Genomic DNA, 21,920 nt, shown 5'->3' with positions numbered 1-21,920 from the left:
CACTAGCAAAATGCGTAGTAACATCTGCAAACAGGATTCTAATTTCAGATTTGTAAGCACTGATGCAGATTCTAGTCTCACATCTAAGCATACTATCGAAGCTACTTCAGGTAGCTGAAAAAAAAAAAAGATTAATTATAGCTCTATTTTCCACTATTTTCAATCTTATCCAAGTTTTCTCTAAGGAATTGGCAAGAAAGGTAAAGCATGTTTTTCCAGAAACTTTTGTATTCTTTACTTCTTCCCAGGAAACAGGGTGGTCAGAGTCTAGGCATACTTGCATAAAGATTACAGCAGTGACAGGATTAAAATATCGAATATCTTCTAACTCTCTTCTTGACATTCGATTCAGAATATATTTTTTCCTGCTAAAGTAAATAATTGTACACAAGTGGGATTATCAGGGTGGTTTATACATCTTTTTCTTTTTCTTTTTCTTTTTCTTTTTCTTTTTCTTTTTCTTTTTCTTTTTCTTTTTCTTTTTCTTTTTCTTTTTCTTTTTCTTTTTCTTTTTCTTTTTCTTTTTCTTTTTCTTTTTCTTTTTCTTTTTAATAACCATGGTCATTGCCACTTCATGTTGCACTATGTTTCATTAAGTTTTGAAGGCAGCTTTAAAGAACTGCAAATATTCTGAATTTCTGAAATATACAAAACCGTGGGATTATGTGCATCTTTAAAGGCTTCTGTCCACACTTTCAAAGGATTCTTTAATAATGACTGAAAAACGTGCAAGAGTAAACACGTATTTGTAAGTGTGATTACCTATTTTGTGAGCTGATTACCTTTGCCATGTGATTGCCTGTTTTTGGCTAATTTGGCAATCCTTGTGTTGAAAAATTCCAACTGACTCCACTGATAATTTAGTCTGTGTGAGGACTGCAATTTAGCTCCTTTGAACATGAAAGTACCTCTTTGTGAATCCCTGTGCTTTCATGCAGCAAATAAATGCTCTTGTAAAATTTATGGGACATATATGTAGATGCTCCTTTTAATATTTGCTGCTCGTGTGACAAAAGTCAGTGCTATTACCTAACCAACTGAAAACATGCCTCTTTTTACAAAACAATCAGTCCTTTTCTAATCAAGTTTATAAACTCCTCCCACAAAGGTAGGCCAGTCTTACAGAAAACATACAGAAATTTAAAAAACAAACAAACAAAAAATTCTTCATATGACTGACTCTGAATACACAGACTTGTCATCTACCTATGTATGTCTTCTCTTTTCTAGAAATACCACTGAAGTTGGCATTGTGCCCCAGTGGGGTCCTTGTGCTGTGGCCACTGATAGCTGTAACAGTTGCTCATTTTTGAGTTGATCATTTCTGATTCCTAGTAAGATACTTGCTGTAAAAAAAAGGATTCATCAGTGTACTTCTCACTTATTTTCTTTTAACCTGCTATTGTAAAAATGTTCCTGGCTCAAAACTGCTTCCTGGTGTTATCTGGCTCTGAGGAAATCTCCTATACTGCAGGGGATATGGACACAGCCTGAAGCCTTGTGGAGCTCCTCTCCAGTGCTGGCTTTTTGTCCTTCCTCTCCAGAGAGGGGGACTTCTGTCTGATGAAGGGCTAGTCCTGCAGCTAGTCCTGCAAATACTGATCTTACAGCTTGCTCATTTTTCATTTCAGTCTGTGTGGTAGACTCGTTCACGTTTTGGCCAAATCAGCTCTTTGACTATGTAGCTAAATACTACCTTCTGATATGGATGTTAAAGTGAAGTTTCTTTTCTTGTACTCGTCCCATGGCTGTCACTAAGTGAATGCTACAGGACAGTAGCTCTTGAAGGCAAAGCCACTGGCTGTTGCATCTGAGTCCTTCATAGGGGATTGTCACCACCTGTAAGCTGTGAAGAGCATTCAGCCAAGCCTAGATGTTTTTGCTATTTGTTCAAGGCACAGTGTGCAGGTGGGTGGATGGCTGTGGTAGGGGTGGTGTGAACTACCTGCCTCTGTGTGCGTCTGTGGCCATGAGCCTGTCCCCCGTCCCTTTTCACTGTGGCACAGTTCAAGGCTGCTCCGATGAAACCCCATTGTGCCAGAGACAGGTTCCACAGCAAACTGAGCGCAGCTTGAGTTGAGCACTTACAGCTGGCCACACAAGTGGCTGCAGAACAAATTGGGACTTTATGGTCACCCAAGGCATGGTACACAAGAGTTGTCCCAGCACATCACCCCTAGAAGCTGCTTCATGGCTGCGCACCATGCTGAGGAGGTGTATCTGCGTGTCTGCTGGCTGTGTGTGGCAGGTCTCACAGATGTGGCCTTCTCCTTGCTCTGACACAAAGACAGGTTTCTTATTTAGAACTGAATGTTGCTTTTTGAAGTTCTACATGTGGCTTTTGCTTTGAGCAAAGTGAAAGAAAAGCTCAGTGAAAGTAAATTCAGATATAAAGCTTGGAAGATTTGCATCTAGCCTGTAACTCTACACAATATTTCATACCCGGTTCTGTTATTTCCTGCACTTGAATCAGGAAAGGTAGGGATGGGCAGGAAGACATTCAGGACGTAGACCTGCCTGTAATGGAAGTAGGTAGTAAAAAAAAAAGAAGCCTAATCTCATGTGCATCGAGTGCACATCATGTAGACCGCATAACTCAATGGACCACAATGACTGCAAGATAAGTAACTGTTCTCTTTCCTTCCTGATCCTTTATCCTCAGAATTGAGCAGCCTGAAAACCATAGCTCAAATCCCAAGTAAGTCATATATTAGATGGATTTGGTGAGGCTAATCTTAGTTCTGCTGCTCTGTAAAACATTGCCACAGTTCTGCACGCATTAACATAACTGAGATTGTGCTTAGGAAGGGGGTAACAAAGCAGGAGAAAGGGGCACATCCGAGGTGCAGCAGAAATTATTATTGGTAAAGTGGAAGATTTTTCATTCTTCCCATATATTGTTTTTGGCATAACCTATAATCACCAGTTTGCCTCATGACTCTTTCCTTGCTAATCACTTATCCTTTTTCTGTTTCACATTTTTTCCCCCTTCACTTTCCATAAGTTGTTTTAAGAAAATCAGTATAAAAAACTTGACAGCGATGAGATGTAAGTGTGTTTTAAAGTTAAGCATATTTTAAACTTAAGTGCCTTGACAAATAGGTACAATTTGCCAAAACAGGGCCATGGTAAGAAGCCGAGGTAGCATTTGATGGGGACAGATGGCATCCTTGAACATATCTTTTCATTGTTGGAAATAAAAGGATTTAGATGTTGTTCATTCAGGTAGTGATGGCCTCTAGTGCTTCGGTGGGCTTTGTAGGCTGAGGAATTCAAAAGAAAAGCCCTCAGCCCAGCTTTAAAGTCTTAGGAATGCTCTCACTGTGGGAAGAAAAATTCTTCAAGGTAAGGCCCCTGTTGGGGCTAAGCCTTTGAAGCTATCTACTGTATGTCTACTTAAATCTAAAAGAAAACTCTTCAGACCACCCACATCATTCTTTGCTTCATTGTTGTTTTCAGTTTGCTTTTTCAGAGGGATTAGTGCTAGAGTAAACTCCATCATCTCGCTGCCTTGAAAAAAATCAATTTTGTGTAAAGTGAAAATTAGACTCTTAAATCTGCAAAGCGAGCTGTTTATCTTACAAATTTATTCTTTCTTATTGGGCCACACATATTCTAGATAGAAAGATAAAAGGCAGATGGATAACAGGCCATCATTTAGAGTGACATTTAGCAAAACATAACTAGTAGACTTATTCGGTAAATTCCTCCTGAGTGGCTTGTTAGCTTTATCTATATACTTATCTATAATGCTCATATAGTATTTATTGAAAATGAAAATAAAATCCCACAATTTATTATCTACATTCCGTATTTTGCACTTCATAAAGGTTTTTTGCACTCAGGAATTCTTTTTCTCCTGAAGCAGTTTAGGATGTGATTATATACAACTATTGAGGAGAAAAAAAAATGCAAAGTCTAAACGCTTTGGGAAAGTTGGAATTACAGACTAGCACCTATGTACGCTTTCCTGGATTCTGAAAGGAAAAATAAACTCTGCATTATATTTCTTTATATACATGTGAATAATTCAAAATGACAGTTACAAGCCTTGTATCCGAAATAGTGTGCCATAATTCTGCAGTGTAAGAGCAATCAGAAAGTATTAAAGAATGTCATTATCAAGAATCAGATTTTGCCTGTTGATTATTAATAATAGCTTGATGACATATGTGACTAAGATAAGTATTTATACTTTTTCCTCTTTCTTTCTCTCTTATTTCTTCTTTCTCTCTTCTTTCTTTTTTCTTTTTTCGGTCACCCCCTTCTTTCAGTTTTAAGTGAAATTATTTAGAGTAACCATTTTATAAAAAATAATGAAATTCTTGTTAGTTTTACCTTTTCCAGCAATGTGGTATTTGGGTCTCTGCTCTTCTGTGAACAGTTCTTATTAGATCAAAATGTTTAATTTTTTCTTATGTTCCATCAGTTCCATTTAAGAGGCAATACTGTGTAAACTGCACTGTGTTTCCTGACAGCTTTAGTTATGTATCAAATGGGTAGAGACAGAGCATTTTCAGTCACTAGTTTATGGTTGAAATAGTCAAGACTTTGCACACAGGTTTTAACTATTTACTCCCTACCTCAATACAGACCTCGTAGCTCAGCTTTTGCACACAGGTATGGTAATGTGTCAATGTGTATTGTATCTCTGTGGTGTGCCAGTATTGTAAATCTATTTCAGAATTTCAACATGTGCCATGATACTCTTTGGTGATAATGTGAATTGATACCTATATGTGATGTTACATGACCCTGTAAGTACAAGGTGATAGCTGAGTCTTTTGTGGTTTAAGTAATGACTTTTTAAAAATGCTCAATGTTTTGTAATATTTATATCAGTCTTTTGCAAGTTATTTTGTCCATAGCCTGCTTGAATAATAGCAGCTTCTTCAGGGTGGCTGAGAATGACTGTTTCTTTATGTCAGGAGAGAGAAAAGATGTCCTGGACTCTCATCCATTGTATTACAAAGCAAAGAGTAACTGCAGCCCTGAAGATCAAAGGAGAAAACTCAGTAGCTGTGAGTGAGAGAGCAAAGGAATCCCCCCTCATCTGACCAATTTTTCCATTGGCTTTCCCGTGATATTAGGTCAGGTGTCATTACTCTAACGTTGAAGTGTTGCAGAGGAAAGTTGGTTAGCTTTGTGTGTAGGCATTGCCACTTCTGTTGGACTCATCACTGCAATTCGATTTTTATGGGACGTTTTTACATGCTGATACAACCTTTTTCTCTCTAAAAACATGCACATTTTTACAATACTTATAATGAAATAGATTCAACAAAACAACAATTCAAAACTTTTTGGGAAAAATTAATAGGAACTAAGCAAAAGAAGAAATCAAACCAGCTGCTGACACAGCTGTTTCTTTTCTTGTATAATTCAGTTCAATATAAAGGTACCATATGCTGCTTAAAATGATGATAGGAAAGATGAAATAATTTAAGAGAATAACAAGAAAATACATGAATTGTCAGCATTCTGTCAGATTTAACGAATGAAATAGGCAGGTGTAGTATTAACATGTTTAACTTTGTGTTTTGTTAGCAGTTTTAGTGAGAACAACTTCTGACGTGCTGAAGTGATGTGAGAACATTTCTGTGTTGCAGACATTGGAGAAGAAGCTGGGAGATCTGTAGGAGTTCAACAGCCAGCTTTACTGAGAGACAGGAGCCTTGGTTCTGCCATGAAAGACTGCCCATATTGTGGAAAAACTTTCAGAACATCACATCACTTAAAGGTCCACTTGAGAATACATACAGGTGAGAGGAACAAGAGGAGCGGAGCACTGTCGACACAAGTGATGTGTGTATGGGGGTTAACATAATATGTGGCTAGAAGCCTTAATTCCCAGTGTAGATTTGGACTCATTAGTTGGAGAGTCTTTTGAGAAAGATATATGACAGTCTTAAATAAAAGCACAAGGAATGTGTTGTTGGATAAAGACCACTTTACTAGAATCATCTTTTCCCAGTTGAGGTTATTTCTGTCTCCTTCCCCACTTCATCACTGTTTCCTTCAATTACCCTTGTCCTTCAATAGGCATAAGCCTATTGGTTTCACACTTACTTATACTAACTGCTTCAAAGGCCTTCTGTAGCATCTACTTAGGGATTCTGTATGTTTTGCTCAGTTACTATTTTTGTTCAATTTAACGTGCTCATTTGTAACCTCTCACTGTTCATATGAATTTATGGATCTGTTTTTTTTTGTTTGTTTGTTTGTTTGTTTGCTTTTGTTTTGTTTTGTGCTAGAACTAACCCAATGTAATACTTACCATGTTTTTGCAGCATGGGAAATCTTACCACATTTTATTTTAATATGAAAACCAGTCTTTCTACCCTACTGAGACTTACTACTGATCTAGATTCTTTATTTTTGTATGTCACTGCTCTAGATACTAAAAAAACGTAACCACTCCATTTAAATTATAATACCATGTTTGCTTAAAAGTGTATATGTGCACAGTAGAGTTCACACAGAGACACAGCATATATTTAGGAAGGCTTACTATCTCCATAGTTAGGATCTGACATACAATGTTGACATCCTCAGGTCCTGCTGACGTCACTAGAGATTCTGTCCATGGTCAACCTGATATTGTTTTCTTCCAAGTCTTAGGTATTGCAGTGTGCTCTGGGAGAGTGTGCAAAGCTGGAGATTTAGGACACTTGGTTTTGTAAACAGGTGCAGTGGGCAGTGCAGTTGTGGAGTCATTCATTTTCTTTTTAAGATATTTTAAACGAATTTCAGAATGTTACTGCTATTTTTGTAATTGACAGATAAAACGAAATGCATGAAGAAATACTTTTCATTTGTACCTCTTGCATGAAAAATGTCACCATATTTTTTTTATTTCACTGAGGTAGCAGATAAGCATTATTTGCCTCCCTTCCCAAAATTGGCAATCACACTTCTGTGTTCTTGCACAGGTGTAATGCTTAATATTGGGTTTGAGAATGTAAGACCTGATTTTGAAATCTTGAAAATGAAGGCTGAAATTTGCTTAAAGAAAAAAAAATTAATCAGTGATGAGATGGGAAAGTTTCTTCATTGTATTTTTTTTTTCTTTATTTCTTTGGACTGTGGAATAGGAATTAACAACAATGGTTTGATCTGAATTTTAAAATCTGGCCAACAAAGTAGTATGTCTGGATTGCAAGCTGCTTAGGGCAGGAATATTCTTTTCCATATCTTGGACTAGTGAATGTAGGAAAAATGAAATATAAAGGATGTAGGAAAAATAAAACTGCAAACCCTATGTATTTGCTCTCTAATGTAGTAAAAACAAACCATTGTAGTTATTTTATTGGGAAATAATCCTGTAACTATGAGGTTTAAACAATTTGACATTTTTGCTAGTGGAGAAGTGAAGGAAAATTCTTTAAAATAACCTGAGTATACCCATCTCTCCTTTTGCTTGATTATATAGTGGTCATTTATTTGTTGTTATAAAGATGTCAATGATTATGCATTTGGTATTTGTGGCTTAGAACTAATGGAAAGTAAATTAATTGAAATGGAAATATTCCATAAAAATTGTATATTAAAAGTTACTAAACAAAATTAAAACAAGAACAACTAAAGCATGTATGAAGTAATACACACAAAAAACAAACAAACAATCATAGATTATTGAAACAACATTTGCAATACATTTAAAAGGCATTATAATTTTAAAATAGATAAAGATCAATTTCCATTAGGTTGAGAACAAAGTATTTGTAAATAATGACAAGAGTATGTTTAAATGGAAAAGGGTTTTACATATTGAAAATAATCGTAATAAATATTATAAAAATGTAAATTGGCAAATTACTAGAGTTGTTAAATAAAAATTAAGTTGCTCTGCAGTAAATGGAAATGATGTAATAGATACCAGTTATTAAATAAATATTGGTTAGCTCATACTTAACAAGGACAGTTTCCTGCTTTTTATGTCACACTCTGTCTTTATTATATGCCTGGATCATATAACTGACTGATAAAAAACACTTTACTGTGTTTCTCCACTACATTAACTCAATTACTGTTCTTGTTCTCACAGCACCTGTTTTTTAGAGATGAGCTCAAGCAGTTCAGCAGAAGTCAGGTTCCTTTGAACATCTGTGTATTTGGAGGCACATGAGTAGGTTGGTTTGGTACGCATGCCAACACAAGACCCAAAGTCTGATCCAGCCAGGAGGTGCTTCTGTGGCAATTGGCCCAAAAAAAGCTAGAGAAGCTGTTCAATCCTTCACAAGGGGAGGAAGCTATGCTCTGTTTTAAAAGAATTAGCTAGTGACTTGGGTTGCTTTTTTTTTTTCCTTTGGATATTTATGGTTGCAACCTTCTCAACACAGGGGCTCAGTGTCTGTGTAGTTTGCTATCACAGAAGCTTCTCAAAACAAAACAGCAACAACAACAATAACAAAATACCAAAAACTCATTTGAGTGCCAACACTGTAGAGGTTTCTTCTTATTTTCTAGTGCAATGATATTCACCCTTGAACAGCTTTAAGGGGATGAGAATAAGATATGATGTCTGCTTGTTGCCGTACGAAAAGAAAAGGGCATAATTATGTAAAATCAGAGTTTATCCTCTTTCTTGCTCTCAAAACAGTTGAAGGGTTAGTTTCTTAGCACAGCCATGACAGAAGAGAGGAAGAACTCTCAGGGCAAAATCTTCTAGAGCCTCATGGCTTAGAAAGGAAAGAAAGAATATCCCATAACCCTCCTAAATTACTTGATTATATTGACTAGGGGATAGAGATGGGCTGTGTCGTCCTGCTTCTTCAAAACTACCAACTTCAACTCACAAAAACTCAGTGTGAAAAGAGACAGAAACAGGGAAGGTGTGTATGTGCCCCATGTGAATTTGGGAAGAGATTTTGTTAAAACACTGAAGCTATACCGATCAAAGTAAAAATTTGACCTTATGTCTAAAATTATAGTGAATATGGACTTTTGCAAAGCATGAAGAAAAATAAATTCATAAATAGATCTGCTATTTTTTTCGGAACCCAGCAAGAATAATAGTAACCCAAAAATATTTTATGGAAAACAAAAACAAAAAAAAAAAAAAAGAGAGAGAGAATGCAAAAATTCAAAGTATATCACATTAATGAAATAGAATATTTTAGGAAAGACAATTGAATGCTTTGGTGATTTTAGTTGCTTAGTTATGACCCCATACTTATACAATTCTCCAGGACTGAATATCTTTTGTATTCTGTTTCCAACCAGCCAGAGAATAGTGTCATTCTTCTTTTAATAATTTCAGAACAGTGTCTGTGATGGCGTTTGAAAAGGCATGAGGGTCCAGTGGTTAGGATATCTGTCTAGGAAAAGAAAAAACTGGATTCAGGTTGTAACTCACAGTAAAATGGGTGGACTAGCCACTTTGTGACTCAGCTTCCTGGTTATAAAATAATGGTAATAGAGCTGTGAAGGTTATAACACAGACAGCTCAGAGGTGCTTAGACTGAGAGAAGGAAAACTTTCTTACATAAAATATCTCAGACCAATAATATGCACATCTGGACTTTGCATTTTTCCCCTCTGCAGGCAGCAATGTAGGGTTCCACCATTCAAGGAGCTGAGTATCTTCTGTATGTTCTTGAGCATTCTCGATTCCCACCAAAACCAATTAGATGTGTTATTTTTATGTTATATGCCTGGAACTTTGGACAGCATAGAAACAGTTAAATGTAAATAATTAAAATTTGCTATGTTCTGCAATAGCATAAAAGTATGTTTGGCAAGCAACATACTACATAGGGGCTCTAGCACCTCTTGCACTTCACATTAGCATTCAGAAACTGCTGCAGATGTGGACCAGTTTGGGTTTGTGTGCTCAGCTATTTTTACTGTATCAATGGCACAGTTAAATCCCTTGTATGATGAAAACAGAATAACGTGCATGAGCAAAGTATAGCCCTGAAAATGGTTTGGATTGTGCTAAACTGAAGAAACTTAAGACAGATATGGGTAGAAAGAAGCAGTTTAGCAAGGTTGTGTCCGTTATCTGAAGGTATGCTATGATATGGGTGATACACATTTTACAAGTATTACATGTATTATATTTACAGTGTTAACTGTAGTTTCCCTTGGAAATGTGACTAGCCAATTTCAAAACCTGCTTAGATTAACTGATAAAATACAGTAAAAATGGTGCAGTTTAAAATGAATTCAATTCACATTTTCTTCCTAAAAAAAGACTGCCTGTTGCCATTCTCTGAAGGCTCTTGTAGTGGGATGAGCAACATGAATAATTAAGGAAAATGGGTATGTGTGCTCCAAGAGAAGACAATTTTGGTATTGAACATCCTTTATTCTTACATTTCTAAGAAGAACTAAAAGGACTTTTCATTTCTGTAGATTTCTCCAGATTTCCCATCCTTAACATTGTACAGGAATGCTTTTTCTCCTGTGTTAATGACGTCCCAAACTTTTGTTGAAAATAATTGATTGAATTTAAATTTCCTTAAAAGTTTAAGAGGTAATGTTACAGTATAAATTTCCTACCAAACACTAAGTAGGGAAATATCCATTAGTGAAATTAACTACAGTTTCTAGGTAGCTAACAATGTGCAGTATACAGTAGGGCATGGCTAATGAACACTGCAGTGGGTGATATTTCATTATACAAATTAATGCTCACATTTTAATGGGAAAGTCACATAATGAATCTCAGCTTCAGTGACAGCAATTAGAGACACAGATTGTCCCCTTCTGGACAAGGCACTGTTTAGCAATAAGCAGCTGTGTAAAAAGTCTTCAGGTTTACAACATATATATATATATATATATGCTTTGGGGGAATTAGCGTGCAGTTTATATTAATGTACTGAATCTTCCCTGCAAAGGAAAAACTGCATTTATCTCTCTGCATTTTAACTAAGTAAAGACATGTAAAAAGACTAAATAAATATTGTAGATGAGATATAAATAAATGATAATATTCAATTATAAAACTTTATACAAATTAAAATATTTTATCATAATACCTAGTGCACTATTTAAAAATCTTTAATAAACTGAGTGAAAAGCATCACAAGCCTGTCCTCTTAAAGGGTAGAAGTAGTTTAATCATATATAATAGAGAGAAATAGCTAGTAAAGGAAAGTAGTAAAGAAAAGAAGTTAACTAGTATTTCTGACAAACAGATTAATTGTGTGGTGAAACATGTGCAGGATCCAAAAATAATCCTACAGAACTTTTGATATTCCATTTGGTTTAAAAAGTGTGAAGTGAATGATTAGAATGATAAAAGAAATTACCATGTAAGAATAGGCATAATAATGAACTAATTAAACCATACAGCAATTCATTTCTAAAATATCTACTGCACAATGGATAAAATAGGTTATAAATAACTGTTTCAATGGTAAAATAAAAATGCTATAAAATGTTTTCAATATTTTCATTAAGCAGTATTCTCTGGAATTAAAAGATGTTTGATTTCATTTGCTTTGCATGAAAGAAAACTATAGCATGTTTAGAAATGTATAGGATCCAACTGAGACACACGTTGTCCCTGAGTATCCATCAAAACCCTGTTACTGCCTGCTGGAGCATTAGGTATGGGGTTCCTGAATTGATGCATGGACCTCACTGTGCTGAGGAGCAGAGAGGCACAGCCCACAGGCAAACTCCATGAGAAATCTGTTTTTTAAAAAAGGTGGGAGGGCATTCAGTGGGGAACGGATGTGCAGAGTGCATTACAGATTTTTAAAAAGCTGCATGTTAAGTATAAAAAATGAACAAATAAGCTCACAGCAGTAAATATAAATCAACAGGTAAGAAGTACAGAGATTTTGGTAAGGGGAACTAAAAGAAACAGTAAAGATATGTACGTGGATATTAGGGTTACAGAGTACAAGGTAACGTCTGTAGATCTTGCAGGTTTAACACTTGGTATCTTGCTAGTAATGGCCAATATGTGTAAAAAAATTATTATGGTAGGGAAGACTAAATACTCTTCTGCTCTGTTCTCAGAAATAAGCATGATGGGCTTTTATAAGTATTTTCCAGTGATGCAGTTCTGCCATTAAGTAGTGAGGCTGTTATACTGTAGCCCACTAAATTTTAATATTTTTTAGAATGAATTAGACTGGATAACTTGCATATAAAGTCTTAAAAACCCTTGCTGAAGAGCTCTCCAAACCATTAAAATTCATTTAGGGAAAAAAAAAAAAAAAAGCTTCAGCTATTCTAGTTTTTCCAAACCCAAAGAATAGTAAGACCTTGAAATTATAAATGGACTACCCATTGATGTAAGTTTTAGGTAAAATTACAGAATTAATTTGGTAAATAATTAAGAAATGGTAACATAGTTAATGCCAGTCAATTTCATTTTATGAAAGTAAGTTTTATCAAGTTTCTCAAGTTTCTCTCAAGGCTTGTGAAAATAACTTGTTCTATGTGACATTGCCCCCAAACCAACAGTATACACAGGAAAAGTTGTACATAATCTGGCAGTCCCACAGCAGCGCTTTCAGCTCAGTCTATTTGGTATTTCATTGTTATTTGGAAGAGTATCAAATCACTGTTGATAAAATTTACCAATGGCACAAAAATGGTAAAATGCTAAAAATCACGGGGAGGGACTGATTAGTTGCATAGTCAAGTGGGCTCTTTTCAACAATATGAATTTTAAATCAGCAAACTCTAAAGGAACAAATACTAGAGGTGTTGATGAACTGGGCCTAGTATTATGGCAGAAAAGCAACAGAAAGGAAGCTGTTAGCTGATTGCTATAGCTATGGATATGAACAGTTTTTCTATGAGAATAATATCAAGTTGAAATTTCATTAAGACTTCAGCGGGAACCCATAATTTAAAAGGACATAGAAAAAATTGGGAAGGGTGTTCTACTCCAGAGCAAGAGAAGGTGGAGAGGTGAGTGCAAGTCCCTTCCTCTGCGAATGGATTGTTGATTAAAAAATCTGGTTAGTGTAGTATGGAAAAAATGTAGTGAGGTTCAGTACAGGAAACAGACTTAGGACAAATTCAAACTAGAAATGAGGCACACATTTTGAATAGCGAAAATAATTAACATGTCAAATAGTTTACATAAGGACACGTTGGATTCTTCTTCATTGCTGTGGTTGAAACAGAATACATTTAAACTAAGACATGTATGTTTTGTGTCAAATTGTAGTTCTGACTTTGATGCAGGACTTACCATGTGAGCATCTTTGGCCTGTCTTGAACAGCAGATCAGACTAGACGATCATAATTGTCCCTTCTGGCCTTAAACTGTGTAAATTTATTTGTAATCTGGTTGTGGTCTCCCAGCATAGATAATTCCTATGACTAGTATGATCAGATTGCATTTTGAGAAGGACTAGTAGTAGGTTATACATCCTCACTGTTTATGCAACCCACTATACAAATAGACCTGTTTCTACTGGGCAACATGTCTGTTTCCAGTTATCTACCAAGTTTTTGTTCAGATTTTACAAGCAACATTGAATTTTATTGTTTTATTGTATCCTGATATAAAATAGTTTTTGTGAGATGTCTTGTGTCTTGTAAAATCAGATTGGTAGATAGATCAGAACTGTGATTATGTTGCCTAGATAAATTGCTCTCTACAAGATGCTTTTTTATTGTACATATTGGGATATTCACTCTTTCTACTCCACTCTGAAAGGGTTTGCAGGGGTGAAAACAGGACCGGAGAATTAGCAAGATTGGGATAGTCATTGTCTTTGTGAACAATGAAAAATGACTCTAAGATATGAAATGCAGAAAATTATTTTGAAAAAATCATGTTCCCTCACTCATACATGGCAACCTTAATTTATGTGAACTGATATTAAGTGTTAAATAACTCATCCTGCTGTTGGCAATATAACCTGGGTAATCATTACACTAGGATGAATTCTCTGAAACCTTTCTTCCAAGTGTGAGATAAAAACAGGTTATCGTTATCTTCTGGCAGGAAGTGTGCCCTTGCTCTCTTACTCCTTTCGTATTCTTTGAACATACACAATTTATCATACCATCTCAGTCAGTGTCTTATTTCAGTCCAGTGTGTATGGTGTTTGTGGCAAGCTGTGTCCAGATCTCTTCTGCTAAAAGGAAGCTCACTCAGCGGAGAGGCCTTCAAAAGGAAAATGCAATGACTTCAGGGCTCTGCAATTCAAAATAAGAGTATGTTGCTGTACCCAGTACTTTAGACCGAAGGTACTTCACTAGTGCAAAATATTACCAGTTAGCATATTTTAACTCACTTATACCTGCTTTTAAATACTTATTCCTTTGAACACCTTCTGCATGATTTTAGCAACATTAGAGCAGTTTATATTACAAAATTCTCTTTCACCCATAAGTTTGTTATCCTGCAGTTGACATAGTGCCTGCAATACTGGGACACTTATTGATGGTGTCACTTAATGTGCTATGCAAACACACACTGAACTATCATTACAATAAAAGGAAGTGATCAATACAGTTGCGTTAAAGATTTTTGTAAAGGCACAGGGGATGTTGTGGAAGGGCTTTTCAAGAGTAGTGAAAACTCAAAAGTGAGAGCATTTAACCTTATAAAGTCTGCTGTTTTTCACCAGTCTGATTACTTAGACAATACTTGAAGTATGTCCGTTGTGTCAGAGGCTTTTAGTGACAGTTGTGTAATTGACAGTAACTGGAGGACAAACTTAAAAATCATGGAAAACAGCTCAAAAATACTGCAGCATGTGCATGTTGTAGAAACAGCGTTAATATTTGTCCACGTTCTGACTGACAGCACAGCTGTCAGGGTTTACACAGTCCCAAACAACCCTGCAGAAATGCAAACAAATCAACAGCCAAGGTCTTCTGTCCCCTTATCCCTACCCTGAAATGCCTGCGATGGGACTGGGGGGGGTGTGCGTATGTACACACATGCACATGTGTGCAGACTTCCACCTGAGGACAGAGAAGCCCAAGCAGACAAGATGCATCTCAAGGTCCATAGGAACAGTTTGCCTGTGCATGACTCCCACTGAATGCATATGTACTTCTTGGTGGTAGAGCACCAGAACTTAATCAGGTGATTGTGAAAGACTCAGAAGTTGCACTGAAATGTTTAAACCTGATTTCTTCCCTTAAACTATGTGGACCCAGGCCTAAAGCATGCACATTGTTCATTCCTACCTCTTCCTCTGCTGAACACCTATTGTTCGAGATGCTGTGCTTTCCTTCTCAAAAAAAGTCAATTAACATGGTTGATGTAAAGCTCTCACATCTCATCATTTAGCTTTAGGATTACACATGGATTTAGGATTTCCACTCCTTAGCCCTGTCCACACTTTAGCCCTGTCTGAGTTACAGCATGTATCCACCTACTGTTCCACGTATCCAGTCAATAAGCCTTCCTGGTCAGTTCGAGTGGACTTGTGTTGCATCTCATTAGTAAGTTTCTGTGATCAGCAAGAGAAGCAGCTTCCCAAGTCTTTGCCGACTTTCAACTGAGCCTGCAGCTTAAACAAATCAGAAAGTTTGAAAGCCTTTCAATTTTGTTTTAATCAGATTTTGAGGATATTTGAAAAGGGGTGACTTTCCAGATGGTTTGGTAAAGTACATAATATTATACAGTGTTTTTTTGTTTGTTTGTTTTTCTTGTTTGCCTATGGAAGAAGTTTTTGAAACAAATTTTTTCCATTACAGCATTTGGAAGAGGTTGGCCATTGTCTTTTGGGCCACTTAGGAGAAAAAGCTATGTAGAGAAAACAGTTTCTTCTTGTTGTTGAGCTCCCTGATAGCACTAATTGTCAGTATTGACAGCTTGCAGGTTTTTCACATTTCTGTCTCTTTTTGTGAGTATTTCTATACTTCTTCCTTTAAAATGAGCTCTGTATTCCTAACAGGTGCTCTGCAAAAATTTAGATGTATGTTTGCTTAGACATACATTCTTTTTGGATATATGTGTGAATATTTATTATGCACGTAATATCTGCTGCCTCTTTTAAAGTATAGGACAAACAATAAAAGTTTGTACAGGACTAAAGTACATACTTAATTCATGAACATCAACTTATATGTTTTAAAACTCTATTCGAGCTAATCCTAGGAAAGCACTTCTGATAGGTAAATTTTACTACTTGAGCATTAGAATTGCCATTAGCACAAATTTAAAAGACTGCAAAAGCCAGTAGATAATGCTAATTTAAAATAAAGAAACTAAGTATATTTTGTACTTTTTATTACTTGATTTTTCATTTTATTGACTACTTTTTATTTTAACTATATGTTCTTACATGTTGCAATCATAATGTAGTATAATGATATTAATATTTTATAGAATCTGTATTTATAGTTCTTTATTTAGAAACAATGCAGTAGGTCTGCAGATCTTTGAATCCTTCTGGAATGGTGCCCTCCAAATAATGATAAATTACTTGTGCAGTATGCCATTTGCTAATTATATCCATGATTTACTGCAGAGCAAGACTTAAATCATTCATTTCAGTCTTGCATAACAGTGCCATAAAATTTTTAGGTTTAAAAATGGTTTCCATGTGTATAATTTAAACAAATTTTAGAGCAATTGTATACACAAAATATTGCAACCATCCATTTGTTACATTCTTTGTCTCTCTTTTTTTTAAACTTGTACTTTTAATGATTACTGTGGTTGAAATTGTTATGCTTCATTTTCATAATCATAGCTTTTAATTCTACTACAGTTTTCTACATGTTAGATTAAGAAAAAGATGGCTAATTGTGTGTAGATACCATGTCATTCCTGAATAGCCCCACATTCTGGAAACCCATTTTAGAAATATTCAGCTTATGAATTAGTCTTCAATTAAAGGCGTTTCTTTTTAAAAAATGAATTATTAGCTGTAAGATCTTCCTGTTTTCATGCAGCTAATGTTGATTTTTTTTCTTCACTCATCCATACACCAAAGTGCAGTTAACTCCCTTCTCTTGTATTTTTCTTTTTATGCATACACATAGGTGAGAAGCCTTACAAGTGTCCACATTGTGATTATGCTGGTACTCAGTCTGCATCCCTCAAGTACCATTTGGAAAGGCACCATCGGGAGCGACAGAATGGAGCAGGACCACTCTCTGGGCAGGCTGCAAATCAAGAACACAAAGAAGAGACATCAAGTAAAAGTTCCATGTTTATTAGACCAGATATACTGAGAGGAACCTTCAAGGGGCTTCCTGGTATTGACTTCCGAAGTGGCATGGTCTCGCAGCAGTGGACGTCAGGAATGCTGTCTTCTGGAGATCAGCAAGGACAAGCAGCTGGTATGTCATCTGAGGTATCTTCAGACAATATGAAGGGTTCAGACATATCTTCCAAAGGAACACACTTCTCTGAACTTGGCCGTGCTTACCAGAACATGGTTGGGAATGGTGTGAACTTTCAAGGGTCTTTGCAAGCTTTCATGGACAGCTTTGTCTTAAGTTCTTTGAAGAAAGAAAAAGAAATGAAGGATAAAGCTCTGTCAGATCCACTTTCAGCAAAAGCTCTGGGTTCAGATGGAGGTGAGGAAAAGATCAGTAGCAAGTCCTCACAGCGAAAAACAGAAAAGTCACAATATGAACCTCTTGACTTATCCGTAAGACCAGATGCAGCCTCCCTCCCAGGTTCATCTGTTACCGTGCAAGACAATATTGCTTGGCATGGCTGCTTATTTTGCTCCTTTACAACTTCATCTATGGAACTAATGGCTCTGCACCTCCAGGCCAATCACTTGGGCAAGGCTAAACGTAAAGACAACATCATAGGGAACAACAAAGACCAATCTAGAGAAGCTTCAGCCTCAGTTAATAAAGTGAGCTTGCTCCCCTCTTCCGTACAGTCCAACAAAGAGGCAGTAGTTTCAAACATACTTAGCCAGCTGGACTCAGCTTCTGAGAAAATGACCCAAGGACAAAATAAAGAGACCCTGGGAGAGCAAAAGAGTACTGCCTGGCCCAGCCACATGGAATCCACTTTTTGTAATTTTACAACAGACTTCTATAAGCAGTTTGGTGTTTATCCTGGTGTTATTGGCATGGGAACACAAAATTCTTGCACCAGTAATGAATCTGAAATAAAACCACAACCCGAAGATGACCCAAATATTCTTCTCTCTGACTCTGTAAATAAAAGTGCTACTGATGACCTTTCTGACATAGCTTCATCTGAGGATATGGAGTCTTCCAAGGAAGAAAACATTGAAGATGAGGACATTGAAACAGAACCAGATATTATGAATAAGCAGTTGTCTGCCCTAAACAAGGAAAGCAGCGAAGGAGGTGACAATATACAAAGTACGGTCACCTCACAACCAGCACAAGGGCTCGTATCACCACTGCCACAAGCACCAGAAAAGCAGTGGCACAGTCAGAATCTTCTATCCTCCCATGAAACTGCACAAGGAATGATGAAAGCTGAACAAGTTCAGGGTCCACAGGTCCTGGAGAAGCAGATGAACATGTTGTCAGTCCTAAGAGCTTACAGCTCTGATGGCTTAGCAGCCTTTAATGGACTTGCAAGTAGCACAGCAACTAGTGGATGTATCAAGAGACCTGACTTGTGTGGTAAGTTTTAGACCTTCTTTTAGACCATTTCAGAAAACACTTGTGCAGAATCATGAAGCTGCTCTTTAAATATACTTAGTCATGTTTGTTAGTAATACATTTTTTTAAATGTTAAACCCTGTGGGCCAAATTCTAGTCTTCTATGTGGTCTACTCCATTGAAATCAACAGTGCTGCATGCATATACTTATACAGAGTTTTAGAAAGAACTTGCTTTTAATCTAGTGTAGCAGCAATATAGACTATCTGTGCTAGTGGCATCTGAAGGGGATATTTACTGCTTTAGCATACTCAAAGGAGGAGAACGTTTTTAAAAATTCACATGGTAACTTGCAAACTTTTCAGTATTTTGATATTAGTAAGAACCCAAGAAAAACACTGGATGCTTTACTCGCGCTCTCTCTCTCTCTCTCTCTCTCATTCTGTTCTCTTATTTGAGCTGCATTCCATTTCCATGATATTCATTAAATCATAGGCCGAGTAGATGGAATGCATCTACCTGTAGTGAAGAGGTGTTCTTTTCCTCCCTCACACCTTTTTTTTTAATTTTATTTTTCTAATTTGTTTCAATGGCACACATATAGTAGTTGCCTTTGACCATTTTCACTATCCTAACTAGAGGTTGTACAAGTTGTGATTTGCCTAATTAAGAGTATGCCTTCACATAATTAAAACAACAACAACCCAAACAAACCCACTATTTTACCTTTACTAGTATCTGATTTAGAAAATCGCAGATTTACTTCCTCATATCACACATCACATTTGACAAAAAAAAAAAAAAAAAAAAAAAAAAAAAAAAGTTAAATCTATTTGGAACAAGTGAGATTGAGGATTTTTCAATTTATCTCCAATTTTGTAAGAAAAGTTTTTGCTTGAAAGAGATTTTAGAATGTAAATCCTTTGAAAAACAGTATCACTTTAAAAAGCAGCGTCAGCACAGGACAGAAAAACTTCAATAATGCTCATCTCACTTAACCTTCAAACTAATCACAAAAAACTCATTGTCAGAGCTGAATAATGTAAAAAAAGGAAATGAAAAGAAAAAAAAAAAAAAGAAAAAAAAAAGAAAAAAAAAGAGAAAAGATAATGTGATCAATAGTTATAAAGCCTGACAATTTAAAATGAAACCCTAAATCTGCAAACACTTAAGAGTGGTTACCCTGGTTAACTTAAGGTTAGTCAGAGCTTTGTTTAACTTTATTAGGAAAGTATATGTGCTTACAGCTTTTTACAGCAGCTCCTTCAGGCCCCTTTCTGCTTTTTCTAGTGCATTAGTTGGTCTGAGAAAAAAAGAAAAAATTCTCCCAACAAAGTTTATCTCGCTTATATTCTTGGAGCATTTTACTTTCACAGTATTGTCACTACTTAAACTGAATCACAAGCCTAAGTATTTGCATGGCTGAACTTGTAATTCCTGTGTCTCAGTTCACTAATAAACAGTTAAGAGAGTTGGAAATATTTCCAGATTCTTCAAAATCAGTAGTTAGATTTCTGATATTTGAAAATAGTTGATACTTAATTTCAGTTATCAGCCGGTAAATTACTACTTGGATTTTTTTCTCTATATTTGAGGATTACAATCAATCAGTTACAGAAAAATGTAGCAAAGAATCTAAAGAAACAACAACAACAACAACAAAAAAAAACACATTGAAAACTAAGATTAGTTGTGATGTACAAAATATCTTTACCCATCTTCCAAGACATAAGATTTTTAAAACAATGAAAAAAACCTCCAACATTATTATTGAAATGAGGTCATGTTACTTGCATTAGTTTTTTGTTTCATCTTCCAGTCAATTCAACAAACATTTTATGATGGCTTGAGTTTATGTGATTTTAAAGACCATATCCCTTTCACAAGCGCTGCCCAGTGATAATGCATTTGACTTGAAGTATGAAGGAAAAAAAAAAAAAAAAAAAAAAGCAACAGAAGCTTGTCTGTTCTACTTTTTAAGCCATTTTTAAATGGAAAATGCAGTGCAAGTCCTCCTTTCTCCCCCCTCCAAAAATAGCTTTTTAAAATTCTTACTGACATTCTATTGAGTATTTGAGGAATATAAGTATTAAGGTTGAGTATTTAAATACATAATTTCATTTTTCTTGATATCTCACAGCAAAAATAGATGAATATGAACAATCCCCATGTCAGCAGTTCTCATTTATTTCACTCATTTAGACACCAACCTCTTGAAAGTACTGTTTTTGGGGAGTTTTCATTTTCTCAGTGACATTTTGTGCCATGAAATAACACTCCATCTGTGCATGTTAGTGTGGGGAATCTCACCTGATGTTTCTGCACTTGCAGATTAGCCAGCAGGAGCACTCTGCTAATCTGTTAGCCTTCCTTCCCTTTGCATAGAGCACATGTCCTGAGTCTTGGTTCCTTTTGTCTCTCCTACTCAGAGAGATCAGGAAGCCTGAGACCCATCTCCAACACCCAATTCCAGGGCAAGATTCTTGTGTCCATTTGTATTTTGGGAGACACTCTGCATTTGCCTTTCTTTTTGCAAATAGTGATGGGTGGGTGTTCATATCTCAAGAGAGAGTACTGATACACTTGATACACTCCTTGCACAGCAAGGCATGGTGCTCTTTTCACAGTCAGAATATAGTTGAAATAAAATTGAGACATCTCAGTTTCAGTTAGCTGTGATTGCATCTTTGATTGGCCACACTAATTTTGATAAACTTCTGGCTGCATTAAAACAAACTGGGATTTTCAGTGATCCATGTTGATCATTTATAGCTGGCAGATTTTACCTTAAGGTACTAGGTCAGGTTTTAAGCCCATATTCTGGTATAAGAGGCTTTGATTTCTAGAGGACAATTCCACCAATATATATTGGTATTTTGGAAAGTCACCACACATAAGGGAAGTAGTCCTCAGTTTCCCCATATGTAGAATGAGAGAGACTGACGATGTACACATAATTCATTTATGCTCCTATCATGCTTCAGGCTGTAGGGATGAAAGGCACAATTAGGAAAGAAAGTACTATAATTACTTTATAATACAGAAGTTTCCATGTCAAAATGCTGCTGAGAAAAATCACTTTTTTTTCTTTTTGTAATAATTCTGCTTTACATATCTAGCAGAATAGGAAAGAACAGAAGGAAAGGAGAAAGTATAATTGATGAATTTTTAGTTACTCCTGACCTTTTCTAACTTAACTGTAGTTGGTTCCAGAGTCTTAAGTGACTAAGAGCCAATCTTGTTCATTTTTGCTACCACACACTTGTCTAAGGCCAGGGAACACCTCTCATGCTGCTTGGCAGCCAGCAGCCCAGAGCGGAGAGGAAGTCCAGGGTGCTGGCTCCATGGCCTGGTAGCTGCGTTAAGCATCTATGCAGTCTCCTTTCAGTCACTTGCTCACTTGAAAAGTAATACTTGGAATTTATAGA

General features: G+C 36.2%; 1 protein-coding gene across 13 annotated transcripts in view; it reads left to right on the top strand.

Moving 5' to 3' along the window:
- ZNF536 (zinc finger protein 536) overlaps positions 1-21,920 on the top strand; it is a 351,794-nt gene that overhangs the window by 207,756 nt on the left and 122,118 nt on the right. For all 13 annotated transcript variants that reach the window (XM_032195430.1, XM_032195429.1, XM_032195419.1 and 10 more), the window contains 2 exons: positions 5,610-5,762; positions 16,933-18,513. In XM_032195430.1, the coding sequence (XP_032051321.1) occupies positions 5,610-5,762; positions 16,933-18,513 (1,734 nt within the window). The remainder of the gene's footprint in view (positions 1-5,609; positions 5,763-16,932; positions 18,514-21,920) is intronic.

The sequence above is a fragment of the Aythya fuligula genome, chromosome 12, assembly GCF_009819795.1.
Source record: "Aythya fuligula isolate bAytFul2 chromosome 12, bAytFul2.pri, whole genome shotgun sequence".
Taxonomy (NCBI): Eukaryota; Metazoa; Chordata; class Aves; order Anseriformes; family Anatidae; genus Aythya; species Aythya fuligula.
Note: the sequence above shows the minus strand (reverse complement) of the source record. Positions and strands in the feature narration are given on the sequence as shown.